The sequence below is a fragment of the Aulonocara stuartgranti genome (genome assembly GCF_965226115.1).
Source record: "Aulonocara stuartgranti genome assembly, chromosome: 4".
Lineage (NCBI taxonomy): Eukaryota > Metazoa > Chordata > Actinopteri > Cichliformes > Cichlidae > Aulonocara > Aulonocara stuartgranti.
This window is the reverse complement of record NC_138942.1, coordinates 28830029-28843596: the sequence shown is the minus strand read 5'-3', so window position 1 is coordinate 28843596 and position 13568 is coordinate 28830029. Positions and strand designations below refer to the sequence as shown.

General features: G+C 37.3%; 1 protein-coding gene across 1 annotated transcript in view; it reads left to right on the top strand.

Annotated features, from left to right (window-relative positions):
• Positions 1–663: 663 nt before the first annotated feature.
• The window catches only part of abat (4-aminobutyrate aminotransferase), a 30808-nt gene continuing 17903 nt past the window's right edge, over positions 664–13568 (top strand). Inside the window, exons 1-2 of the mRNA XM_082530304.1 lie at positions 664–765; positions 12472–12614. Of these exons, the coding sequence (XP_082386430.1) occupies positions 12545–12614 (70 nt within the window). The 5' untranslated portion in view covers positions 664–765; positions 12472–12544. The remainder of the gene's footprint in view (positions 766–12471; positions 12615–13568) is intronic.

Sequence of the window (13568 nt, the reverse complement as noted above, 5' to 3'; positions counted from 1 at the left end):
GGGGACAAAAAGAGACAGCGACTATATATACACCGGTACACAAAAGGGTGATTAGGGAAGTGGAGACAGCTGGGAAAAGCAAAACACGGCTGAACAAAATCACAACAGAAGTGACAAAACTCAAAAGGAAGGAAGACTTTTTAAAGAAACTTGTCAAAACTCAGCTCTTCAAAAAACGTCAAGCTTTTTTGCTCAATTATATACTTTTATTTACACTATTTATTTATGCTGCAGTACGCCAGAAAAAGCACTCAAAGCGCTTTAGGCTACATACTTCATTCTCCTAGTCACACAACACCCAATTGTTGCCGTAACAAGACAATAAAAAGACACAGTGATGATTAATAAATTAATGCCAGTGTCCTTCCGTTTCCACGCCTTTTTCCACTCTCGTGCCAGCAGAGACTCTTTTGATTGGCTGTTAAATAGCAGCCAATCTCATCGATCTCAGAAAGCTTTTTTTTTTTTTCTCACTGAAAACAATAATTAATTATCCTGTTGGGATTTTTCATTTCAACGAAATGTATAATCGTCTTGTAACACACACCTCAGCGTACCTTTAGATTGAAAAAACAAGGTCTCTCTCTCTCTCGGACTGACAATAAGCCCCTCCTCTTGTACGGAGCAGCCCTCGCTCCTGGTGGATGATGTTGTCAGGGTGGGCGGAGTCTCTGGCTTTGCAGAAATCGAGGAGACTGCTTCTTTGCAACAGCAGTGGTTCCGGCAGTTTTGCGTGTGGATCTTGCTGTTGTCACTGGATCATCAGTAAGTGTTCTCAAAGCCTTTATCATTTTCACATGGGTAGCTTAGATGAGATCACAATCGCTGTGGAACTGGCACATCGTGATTCTGTCAGGTCTGTTAAACGTCAGTGCACTGGGATCTGCAGCAGCCCGCAGCAGCCTCGACTGGATAGCTTTTAATGAAACGTCTGTCTCATTTTAACATATTACTAGTTTGGATTGGCCAGCCTATTACGATTCATGAACCTCTAATCTCTGTGTGAACCAGCCAGAACCAGTGGGATCCAGATTTTTCAGAAGAGCGGAATGCCAATAGCACACACATACTGTCTTTATTGTCCTGGTTTATGGCAACTCCAGTCTGCAGCAAAGGGCGGCCGTGTAATCAATACCTTGTTTACATGTATTCAAATCAGGACTCTTCACAGCGACTCCTAAAAGCATCAAACATGTACTGCGACATAACGAATTTAAAGGTTATCAGAATAACGATATATAAAATAAGGTGTTACTCGCTATCATTACCGACACGAGACACTATTAACAAATTTATTTTGTTCTGGTTGTTCTTAGATAAATACTTGCTGTATAACTGAAGTAAGGAGTTGAAATGTTTTATTTTATAGATTATTGGCCCAGGTTTGTATCACAATGATAAACAGAGAAAACATAATCGCGTTATGTCTGTGTAACATTTTATGTACGAACGAGTAGCTGAAAAAAAAAAGTTCCTCTGATGTTTTTCATTTAAAAATAACTTTAAATTGGGATTGCTCAAAAATCTGATGTGCATTCTGTCAATAAAATAAAAGCAGGTAAATCACTTTTATGAATCGGGACATATTAAAATGTAATCTGGTCTTAAATTTGGGTATATAGAAACAGTAAACCTGAACGATATACATATATTGGTTGTATCATTGTTTTTATATATATATATATATATATATATATATATATATATATGAATAACAAAACATAAATCAAAATCCCATTACTTATTTAGGAAACGTAATCAATGCTGAAGTGGTGTGTTAAAAACTAAGTTCATCCTTACTTCCATAGGAATAAGAAGTATCTGCTGCTCCTCTGTTCCATTCTAAGAAAGCACAAAATTGCTTTCCGGTGTTATGCAGATGATACTTAGTATCGTCTGTTGCATGTTGTGGTTAGTCACTTCTTTCTGTTTCGTCTTCAGCTTTTGCAAAATGCTGCTGCACAGGTTTTAACTGGAACATGGATGCGAGAGCACTGCCTGCCTGTTTGAGGGTCCATTTTAACATTTTACTTTATTTGTTTGTTTGTTTGAAATTCTTTATTTAAGAACAGCGTCAGTCAGAAATGGTACAAAAAGTTTCCACCACACATTATTATACAAAGTTCTACCACAATGTGTTTATGTGTTTCCAGTTTCCAGGTTGTTTCTAGCTCAGAGGGTGACACTGCAGGGACAAAGATCACTGTCAAAGACATGATACTGTTATCTGTTGGATTGGCAAATACGACCAAGAAAAGTCATTATTTTATATGTGAAGTCACAGTTTCAGATTTGACACTTGAAGTGTCTGAATCTGACATAACCCAGAAATGTTTTCCACCTGTGAATGAGTAAAAAGACAACTTATCTTCCAGCCTTATAAAAACTGCAGTGTCTCCGACATTGAACATTTGGGTTCTTATATTTGTCTTGATGTAGGGTTTTGAAATGTGTCATCACGGTCTTCCAACAATGCTCTCTCCAAGTCAGCTGTTAGTTGAAGACCATTGGCATTTGCCAATACTACCCCAGGCTTGCTCTGATCGTCTAACCCCCACCTCAGACTCCCATTTCTCTTTGACAAATGAAGTATTGTCATTGTTAGCAAAGGAGAGCGTATTGTATAGTTTACATATCCCTTTAGTTAAAGTTTTATTCAAAGCAAGGTTTTTTAATTTTTTGGAACTCTCATTCTGATGTTGTTAAATTTACAGGAGTATGATTCTGGACGTAATAGTTCTGCAATTAAAGATATTTTAAAAAATAGTTTTGCTCCAAACTGCATCCTGTAAAAAGAAAAGGCTATGAAATTTACCCTTTTGTGTGAATGAAATACAGGTCCTAAGTAAGGATTCAAGTTTCAGTTAGTAGTTTCCTTCCATTAAACTTTGTAGTCTTTATCGCACTGTTAAGGTTCAAATATTGAGGAAGGAGAGTACAAACAACCATAGTCCAGAACTTGGTCAAACAATTGATTTTAATGAAATACACGCGTGGGGGGAGGGGGGGGACCAGCTCCGTTTGCAGACAGCGCTGATCTCCGACTAATCAAAGCATAAGCATATATTTTATACCATCAGGGCTTGAATTTAATGACGCCCCCTCATGCGTCATCAGATACAATATATGCATACGTCAATTCAAAACCACAATGACTTTTAACACAGTTTGAAAAGGAACATTGTCTCTATCTTCATGGCAGATGTTTCCTGTCAACCTTTTGACTACCGCTTCTCCAACCCGCAGTTACAAGTCAACATGATTAACCTCTCAAAACCACAATAACAATGACCTATAAATGATTCTCTCTAACTGAGTGTGTGTGTGTGTGTGTCGTCCTTAAATGCTCTGTCATCTCACCCGTTGCACTTCTGTAAAAGCACGCTCTGCAAACCTGCAATTTCCTGTCAGCCTGACTTTTGCACAGAGTGTAGTCAGAATCAACAAAATCAGCACATACACACTTAAGATTATAACAAGCATTCAAAAGCATTTAAGCTTATAGATTCAACTCAACAGTTTAAAGTGGTTATAACTGCACCTGTAATAAAGGCTAATTGGGTGCCAATATGTTTAAACTAGAGATGGACCAATCCGATATTACGTATTGGTATCAGTCCGATACTGACCTAAATTACTGGATCGGATATCGGAGAAAAATTAAAAAATGTAATCCGATCCATTAAATATCACGAAAGCACCTCACAAAACTTGCAACACGCCCTAACTCACCTCAGAACGTTAGCACGTCGGAGCAGTATGCATCACGTGATAGAGCGGCTGTGGCATGCAGGACCTGTTGGTGGTCTGGATAGCATTTGGAGCTTCGCTAGCAACCCGGCATTTCATCTCCGACAAAGTTATCCCGAGAGAAGTAAAGCAAGTGTGTCAGTCCATCTCTGAATGTTTGTAAAGCATTCCTGCATTAAGCTTAACAAAGGATATATGGAGCGACTGCCTCTTCTCTCCCCCTCCCTCTCTTGCTGCTACTTCAATCATGAAACTGCTTAATGATCAGCTGATCGGCTTTTCTGTCGTGAGTCCGTCTCTCTTGTTTGCTTTTGGCCCACTTTGCACCAGAAAGAGGAAACCAGCGGATAAACAACACGTTTAAGCTTGATAAGCTGTTGTTAGAATTTATTTAATATTACTTTCTACACCAGGATCTTTTTTTACGTAGCTGACGTTGGTAACTGTGCAGGGGCGGATCTAGCAAAGTTTAGCCAGGGGGGCCGATAGGGCATTAACAGGGAAAAGGGGATCACAAAGACATACTTTTCTTTCTTATTCTCATTTAAAATGTCTAGCTTTTAATAAATAATTATCTGACACCCAAAGTTTTAATTTATCGCAAAATGAATAGAAGTCCATTACTGTATATAGTAACTATTAAGTCTAATATATATACCCTAGTAAGCTATAGTACTTTTTCCTTTGGGAAGGTACCATCTGTGCAGTCTGCAATTTTGTTGAAGAAAGATGTTGAATCTATTTAATATTTTAATATATTGAAAAATAATTTTTTTCTGTGTATTTTTTTTTTTCACACTGCATCAAATTAAGGTTGATTACGTCGATTAAGCATCATGAGGTGGAGCGTGAGGGGTGGTTCCCTATTTTTTATTTATTTATTTTTGGGTTTTTTTTGCATACAGGTATAACAGAATAGCTTTAGTGTAGTTGTTGTTTTAAACTTGAGTATGAACTTATACAAAATGCAGCAAGATATTAAAAAAAAAACAGTTTTGTTGATTAAAACACACTATATCGGATTCATATCGGTATCGGCAGATATCCAAATTTATGATATCGGTATCGGACATAAAAAAGTGGTATCGTGCCATCTCTAGTTTAAACATCTGAATGCAATATCAACACTGTAGATTATATTATTAGTGCAATCGTAATGATGATGATGATTATTAACAATAGCAGTAAAATAATTTCCCTGATCTCCACAGCACCAATGAAGTAGAGGAATTGATTGTGCTGCAAGGTAGTAGCTTCTTCAGCATGGTAGAGCCATCCCTTCTTTCTTTTCCCAGCTGCAACACGCTGAAACTGATTCTAGGTTTCTTTCCCTGCCAGATAATCCATTTGTCCCAATTGCTAAACTGATTATCGCTTACTGTATGTCTACCGATAGGATTCAAGGATGTATGAAAGGCAGGGGAGGATATTCATGTTGACAGCGATAATCTTTGTGTTTAGATTTAAAAATGGTATAAGGTTCCATCTTTGCAAGTTTGATTTTATTTAATAGGATAAGGGATTGTGATTGGCTTGTGAAAGTTTTGTTGGGTAGTTAAGCAATTCAGCATCCCAACAGAGATTGAAGCTGTAGCTGTTCTTTGAGTCAATACATTTTAATGTCAAAGCCTGTGTTTTTCATATATTGATTTTGTAACCTGACAGTTTTCCAAAGAAAGCCATAACTCTGTAAAAACTCTGTTTCTGGCTCCATCAGGAAAACAACAACTTTGTTACCTTACTAATTGTCTCAGGGGCTCAATGAACAACACAAAGAGGAGAGGGTGATGGTGATGATCACTTTCATTTCAGCCTAAAGTGTTACTGCATTAGGTGCTCGCTGCCTCTCAAATGAGATCACAAAATAGATTGCAATGCGTGTAATAATGCATGTGCGTGATTGCATTATGGCTTGTTTCTGCAGTCATATATAGTCTGGTTTTATGGTTGCTGGTTTATCAATCAGCTGTGAGTGTACGACATAATTGTAATGATTTTGTAATGGTTTATAAAGTCAGCAGGTCAACATCATTTCTTCCTCTGAATGAGCCACTGTGTAGTCTGTAATTTAAAAAAAAAAAAAAAAAAAAAAAAAAAAAAATATATATATATATATATATATATATATATATATATATATATAAGCAATAGACCTTTCAGCCCAGTTCTATTTCTTATGCATAATCCATCATATAAAATTGGCTCAAATGAAAAAGTCTCTTTTAAAAAATTGTTTTATGAGTTTTAATCTTTTAACTTTATGCACTTTGCATTAAGCAAATATGAAATTATATGCAGCAGTCTTTCACTTAAGACATTAGTTTAATATTTAAACCTATTTTCTGCATATTCCAGCATATAAAATAAGTAAAACTCAGCAAACAATAAATAGAATCAAAGATTCAGCAGCACCGAGTCCTGTCGCTCTTAACTCTGTTGTCAACTGTTTAGCAGGAGTGGGGCGGGTGGAGGTTTTCCCGGTGCAACAGCGGTCATGTCAGTGGGGGGATCCCAATTTAAGGCCTTTTTTCTTTAAGAGTCTTTGAGATATTTGTGTTCAAACAGCTTGCAGAGGTCTGAAAGTCGACTAACACACCAGAAGGTTGAGCAGAAGACTTGGATGATTTGACATGGAATGACTTGGAACCCCCAAACATTAATGCCCTCTGATTTCTTAAGTACTTAACACAGTTGGTTTGCCTGGCCTTTTTTTACATAACATAGTGTCGAGCTGTTCTCTCAATGGGTTAACATTTTGAACTTTGAAGATCTTGATTTACAAATAGAATTCTAGCATAGTGAAACTATAGACAGTGCACAAGTGAGATGAAGAGGAGATTTCAGGCACGATGGAGTGGGCGGAGACAAGTGTAAGGGATGATTTGTGACAGAGGGATTCCAGCAAGATTTAAAGGGAAAGTTTACAAGATGGGAGTGAGATATGCTATGATATATGGTTTAAAGACTGTGGCAACAAAATAACAGGAGGCAGAACTGGGGGTAGCAGATTTGAAGATGCTAAGAATTTCCCTGAGAATGACCAAGATTAGAAATGGGTATATCAGAAGGACAACTCAGGTCAAGCATTTTGGAGAGAAAGCTAGTGAGGCTAGGTAGAGATGGTTTGTGGTGCAGAGGAGGGAATAAGGTGTCAGCAGAGAATCTGCAGAGAATGTTAAGTTAAGTTTCTTGGGACTCTAGCCCATAGCTATAATCTATATTGTATACATTGCTGTGCAAAAGTCTTAAGCCCGCTAGACTAGACTCCATCGATTGCATTTTCATCCAAGTATTAAAACAATCCTTTGTACACCACCACCGTGGCGGCATGCAGAGATTAAAATACAAATTTACATGATATTTGGAGGCGGTGCAGTTAACAGTAACATTTACTTTGTTGTTGATGCTAACATGGATGTGACAGTTGGTATTTACCTTAATCAGAGGATGTATCTTTTTGTGAGTAGGTGTATACTGACTTCAGAATTCATAGAGGTCCTTGTTCTGTTTCAGAATTCATACCACAGCCTTATGTAGTATTTTAGGTGCTCAGAACAAAAACATTTCATATATTTACAGTTTCATTAGATACATTCAGTGTTAGTAGCTGTGCTTTGGATTTCTTAGCTGCTGTATTCAATAGTACCACCGCACAGCTGATTACACAACAGATTTGTTGTCAAAGTAAGTTCAGTTTGTTTAAGGACAGGGCAGAAATGCTGCAGGTTTAGGCAAAACAAACAAACAATCACACAAAAACTGTAAATATAATTCAGATGTTCTGGAGAACAGTTTGGTTTTGTTTTTTGGTGGGTTTTCTTACGCTTCACAGGTGGACATTCTGGTGACCTTTGGATCATTGTCTGCATAACCCTTCAGGGTTTAAGCTGATGACTGAACTGTTTCTTATTGTTAAATTATGACCCAACTGAGACGTCTAGTTCTTTAGATGTTTCTCTGGGTTCTTTTGTTACCTCCTGGATGAGTCATTGGTGTAGTCTTGAAATAATTTTGGCAGAGTTCATTTTTAACATAGCTGGTTCCTGCTAGTCACAACGGATAGCTGGTTCTGCTGGAGTTCTCTTCTTGGTAACCATTAACAGCAGTCTCACTTGATGTCATGCCTACTTATTTCAAACAACTCCAGCAGTATATTCTCTGATTTAAAAACCTATTTTGAAGCTCCCTTTTCTTTCAAATATTTAAGAGAAAACTGTACTCTTAAACATTAGATTGTGTTTCTGGATGTTTCCCAAACTGGTTTTAAAGTCGTCTTAAGCACAAAATCTGTATTTTTATTAATTCTTAATGATCTTTTACTACTTTTTAAGTGACTTTGACTTTCTTGTGCTCTGCTGCTTTAGACACAATAGACCACACTCATGGTTCATTAAAACACTATGTGGGCCTTAAAGGTATAGCCTTAGAGTGGTTTAGGTTCTTTTAACACATAGAACCTTCTTACCATCTTGGTGATCTATGTCATATGGAGTCCCACAAAGATCAGTTCTCTGGCTAATCCTTTTTTCCCTTTACCTTCAGTGCCTGGCATTGATTTTTTTTTTTTTTAATTTTAAAAGATGGCCTTCCACATTTCTATGTGCCTGGCACGCATGCCTATAAAAAGAAATGTCTCCCTTAAACACTCCAGTAATGGTTTAGGGGAGATGGATGAAAACATGGAAAGCTTTATGATGTCATTATGTTCTGACCCAGCAGTGCCTGTGCTGCTCCTCTCTTGGACTTGGTCCTCTGCAGCTAAACTCACAGTAACAAACCTTGGTGTGAAACAAGACTGTAATTTTAAACTAGATAAGATAGATTCTTTCATTAAAGCATTTATCACTTTAGTCCAATATCCAGAACCAAATCCACATTATTATTTTAAGTTTTTGAGCATCTCCTTCATGCTCTGATAACAATGCAATTGGACTATTATAATGCACTTTATGTTGCAATGTTTTCTTTGGTCAATCCAAAATGCTGCAGTTTTTCTCTTAACTGGTACTCACAAGCATAAACACATCCCATTGTCCCTCCACTGGCTTCCTGTTCATTTTTGAATATTTGATCAGTTTTAAGACCTTTAATGCATCAGCACCACTGACTCCATCTGTAGGAGTCCTTAAAACCTGGATGAACAAGTTTTTTCAGGTATTATCCCGAATTTGTGGAATGAGCTCATTGCCCATGTTAGGATGGCCCAATTACTGCCTGTTTTAAAACTCTTTTTTAAAATTTTATTCCTCTGCGTTTGACTCTGAATAACTCAGCGTTTAACTTTTTTCATTGCCTTTTATAAAATAATTTTATTGATTTGTTGTGCAGTGTTTTGGTACTTTGTTTGGATTTTACTGCACATTTTATTGCACACATATTACTCCTTCCTATAGGTTTATTGTAGAACAATTAAGGTCTTCACCTTACAATATTAAGCACCTCGAGGCGACTGTTGTTGTTATTATAAATAAAATAAAATTGAATTGAACTTTAATTTTACCACTGAGTGGGACCAAAAATATCTCATATAGAATCACCACTCCCATTCTTTAAAAAAAAATGCATAAACAAAAAGGTTTGCTCACACTTCCATTACCTGATATTACTGCGGCATTAACAGGATTAACACTGGTTTCTGCCACCAAAGCTCTGAACAACATTAGTGCTAATTTACATTTTGGATACAGAAAGGGAAAAATAGATTGACCTATATAGAAAAATGAATGGATATTCACAGAGTTGAAATCATCCAACAGTACATAGTGTATATGTTTCCCAGTTTGCTTGTGCAGGTTTTTAAAATAATGACCAGGGCAAATATCTTCACTCTACTGATCACTGGTCACTGGTTTAAAACCCTATCGTTGACACACACACACACACACACACACACACACACACACACACACACACACACACACACACACACACACACACACACACACACACACAGGCACAGACACAGACACAGACATGCATACACAGAAGGCAGACGTCACAGTTGGAAGCATGTCAAACACCAGCTACTCTTGTTCTATGATTTAATTTTTCTGACAAAATCATTTGTTCCCCAGAATAAAGTAGAACACCCTTATGGCTTTTTATGTTTTTACGTTTGTTAAAAATTCTTCCATGAATTTTTAACAAATGATTGTTTCATAGAGTTCATTGGATCTGGGATTCTTCATATGTAAGGAGGCTTTATAAATAAAATCAATCTGATCAATGTGGTTTTCATGTTCAACAAATGCTAATTAAACTTAAAGTGATTGTTGCATGGCATAAATTTGTCAAAATTTGTCAATTATGAGGAGAAATATTATATGCCCCACTTCTGTAATCTTACTCAGTGGAAACAAGAAACATACAAATGTGTCTTTATATTCATTTAGCGCCTGGGCTGTTGCCATAGTGACAGGGTGGTAATGTCAGTTGCATTTTAACTTGGTTCTTGTCACTGGGAAATAGCAATGACTGAACAACATGAACCTGTGATAGTCATGTATTTTACTTTTATGTGAACAACACCTGCACAGCGCTTGACTAGGAAAGTAAATGAACAGTTACAGTGTTTAAAGAGCATCTGAACCACTTGTTAACAGCCTCGATTGCATCAAGTGCTCAAAGGAGATATTTCTGAACAACTTTAAACATGTTTGTTTGTCTCAGTAACCCAGGAAAGTAAAACTTCCCATAATTACTTTTACTTAGCATTATTATGAATGGGGCCTCAACATAAATTAATAATCCACAACTAAAGTCCATATGATTTTAACTATTTCATTTGACAGTAGTGCTGCTGAATTCCTGTTGAGTTCAGATTTCAGCTTATTACAGTGCAAACTGTGAACTTCTTCTCCCCCTTGGCATATGAAGATGCAGTCTTGTGTAACTTTCACAATCAAAACCAGTTTTTTCCAGTTCATGAGGCGTTGCCAAGAAACCGTCTGTCTGTGCATGCATGTCTTTGTATGTTGTGCTTGCAGTGTGCAAGCGCCAAGGTTTCCTAGCCTGTGAAAGCAGATAACTGGATTTTTCCTGTTCCTGCAGACAGTGTTACATAACACATGATGAATGAGGAGAAAGTGCATACAGCCATCCCTGCCTTTGCCTCACTCTACCCTTAGTTCTTTTTATCATAGAATACTATTGTCATAGTAGTTAAAGTGCTACTCTCTACCTTAAAAAATAACAAATATTTTAACAAAAAGTTTTTCTGGTAGTGGGCTTGCCCAAATTTTAACATCATCAAACTCTCAAACACCCTTGAATAATACTATATGAATATAATATAGTGTTCCCAGTAAATCACCACTGTCTAATAGTAGGTCTGGGTAGCCATAGCCCCCAGGACATTAAGCAGGCATGGAAGAGATCCAGGCCACAGACATCTAGTGGACCATGAGAGCCCTAGAAGGACCTCCGCAGGGGCAGGTGTAAATAAAAATTTCCAGTTCACTCTGTCAAACGCTTTTTCTGCATCTAGAGACAATATTGTGGTTTCAATGTTTTTACTGCACGAATAGTCTATTAAATTAAGTGATCTACATGTATCTGTTGATGACTTTTATGAAACCAGTTTGGTCAGGATATATTATGAGGGAGGTTTTCTTCTCTAATTTCTTTGAGAGAGCTTTGCAGATTATTTTCATGTCAACCTTGATAAGGGATATTGGACAATAGCTGGTGGGAAGAACAGGGTCTTTGCCTGGTTTTAGCAGGAGACGTTGGCAGAATTCATATTTGTTGGTAGTCTGCCATTTTCTTATATTTCCTGTAACATTATGTGGAACACTGCTGCCAGAATTCTTTGCTGGAAATCCATCTGGACCTGCAGCCTTATTATTGAGCATACTTTCCAGGGCTTACTGGAGTTCACCTGATGTCAGCGGTGAATCCAGTGCTGTCGCTTGACTTAAAAATAACATTTATATTTGATTTTCTTTTTTCCATCCAGTAGTGTGCAAACAACTCAAGAGCTCATATTCACATAATTGTAACTGTAATGTAATTACTAAATTTAATACGTAATATGTTACTACTTTACTGAAGAATGTAATGTGTTTACAGTAACACATTGCTTTGGAATGTGTTACACTGTAGACAGGTCAAGCAGAGTGTGGCACTGGAAGTAACGACACAAACACTTGTGTGTGGGAGGGGTTTGGTAAGGAGAAGGAAAAAATACTTTTATATGTGTACAGCGAGGCTGGGGTCCTACAGAATTCAGTTAAATATGGTCGGGTGTGGAAAGAATGCTTCACAGGTTTCCACAGAAGAAGCATAGTTTAGGGATAAAGGGGAATACTCACCCATCACTGGATGTGAAGTCACTGAAAAACCTCATTTTGGTTCAAAATCACAAACTATTAGAAGCCATTTGCAATTATTTTGAATGGTCATTCTCTACCCCGTGTTTGTTTTTATGTTCTGGTGATTATTAAATTAAAGAGTTTTGGCTCTCTCTCCATTCTTTTAGATAGTGGCTTCAAGATACCCCAGGATTTAATCCAAGATTGCATAGATATGAGACTTGCTGCTAGAATGACTTTGTAAAAAACCTACACTTTTGACTCCTCTGCTGTGACAGATGCCACATTCTTGTTTATTTAATAAAGTTAATGTGCTTTTTTTTGTTTGCTTTTTTGCACCTCTCTGCTCTCTCTGATCCCCCCTTCCCCCTTCTTCCCCTTTCCCTCTTTCTTTCCTTTGTTTTTATAGGTGACTTGGAGACGTTAGAAGCTGAGCACACTTTTTGCCTGTCTCTCACACTTTTTGACTGTGGCTTTTTGCCATGGCAACCTCCTTGATCAGTCGTCAGCTGGCTTTCTCTCTGCAGAAAAACGTGTGGCTCAGTGCTTCAGGTAAATCTAGCACTACACCAGATCCTTGTTTTCTAGTCAGGATATAACATTCAGTAGGTAAAGATGTGTTACCAGTGTTGGAGAGTGTCTTAAAACTGTTTGGACCATTGTGTAAATTAATCTTATTCTTCCAGCCATATTAGTGCCACAGCTAATAGGCTAAGCTTTTCCACATGTGAGGAATGTATTGCTTATTTCAAAGTGACTTTAAGAATTTTCAGATGATTTTTTTTAGTTGAAATGTCTCATCTGAAAATACAATTTTAATACCTCTCATGGGTAAAGCAGTGAAAGCAGAATAGCATTGTGTAATCAGTGTAAATGTTTAAACCGAAGGAGGATGTGCTTATCAATACACATGTTTGTGCTTTTCCAAGATGAGTGACTGAGTGGTGTGTCAAAGGTCTTCTGTCCATAACCACGAAGCCAGACATACTACTGTAAATCTGAGTAACAAGTAAATTATTCACTACACATGGGACACTATTGCGTTGGCAAAATCTGTCTACAGACAGCTGCCGTTATCCGATAAACTGGATTTGTGACAGGCGTCTCCATAAAGGCTGTTTTATATAGTAAAACAATGTGAAAGAGGAAGCTGTCTAGACTGTATAATATGCTATAAATAATTAATGCATTACAACAACTGTGGATTTAAAGTTGAAGCTCTGCCCTTCAAGATGTGATTGAAGTACAGACTTATTTTGTTCATTTTAATTCCAGTCTGGTTGTGTGCAGAAGCAAAATCACAAAAAAGTGTTGCTGTTCCCAAGCGTGTGGACTAACTATATATAAATGTGTGTTTTGGAGCAACTAAATTTATCTCAAGAAAGTGTTCACCTGCAACTGCTTCATAAACGGTTGGTATAAATGTCCAGCGGAGCACTGATATGAGCTTTAAACCTTATCTTTGCTTGTTTGATAGTAGATCAACTAACAGCCTAGTCATTCATG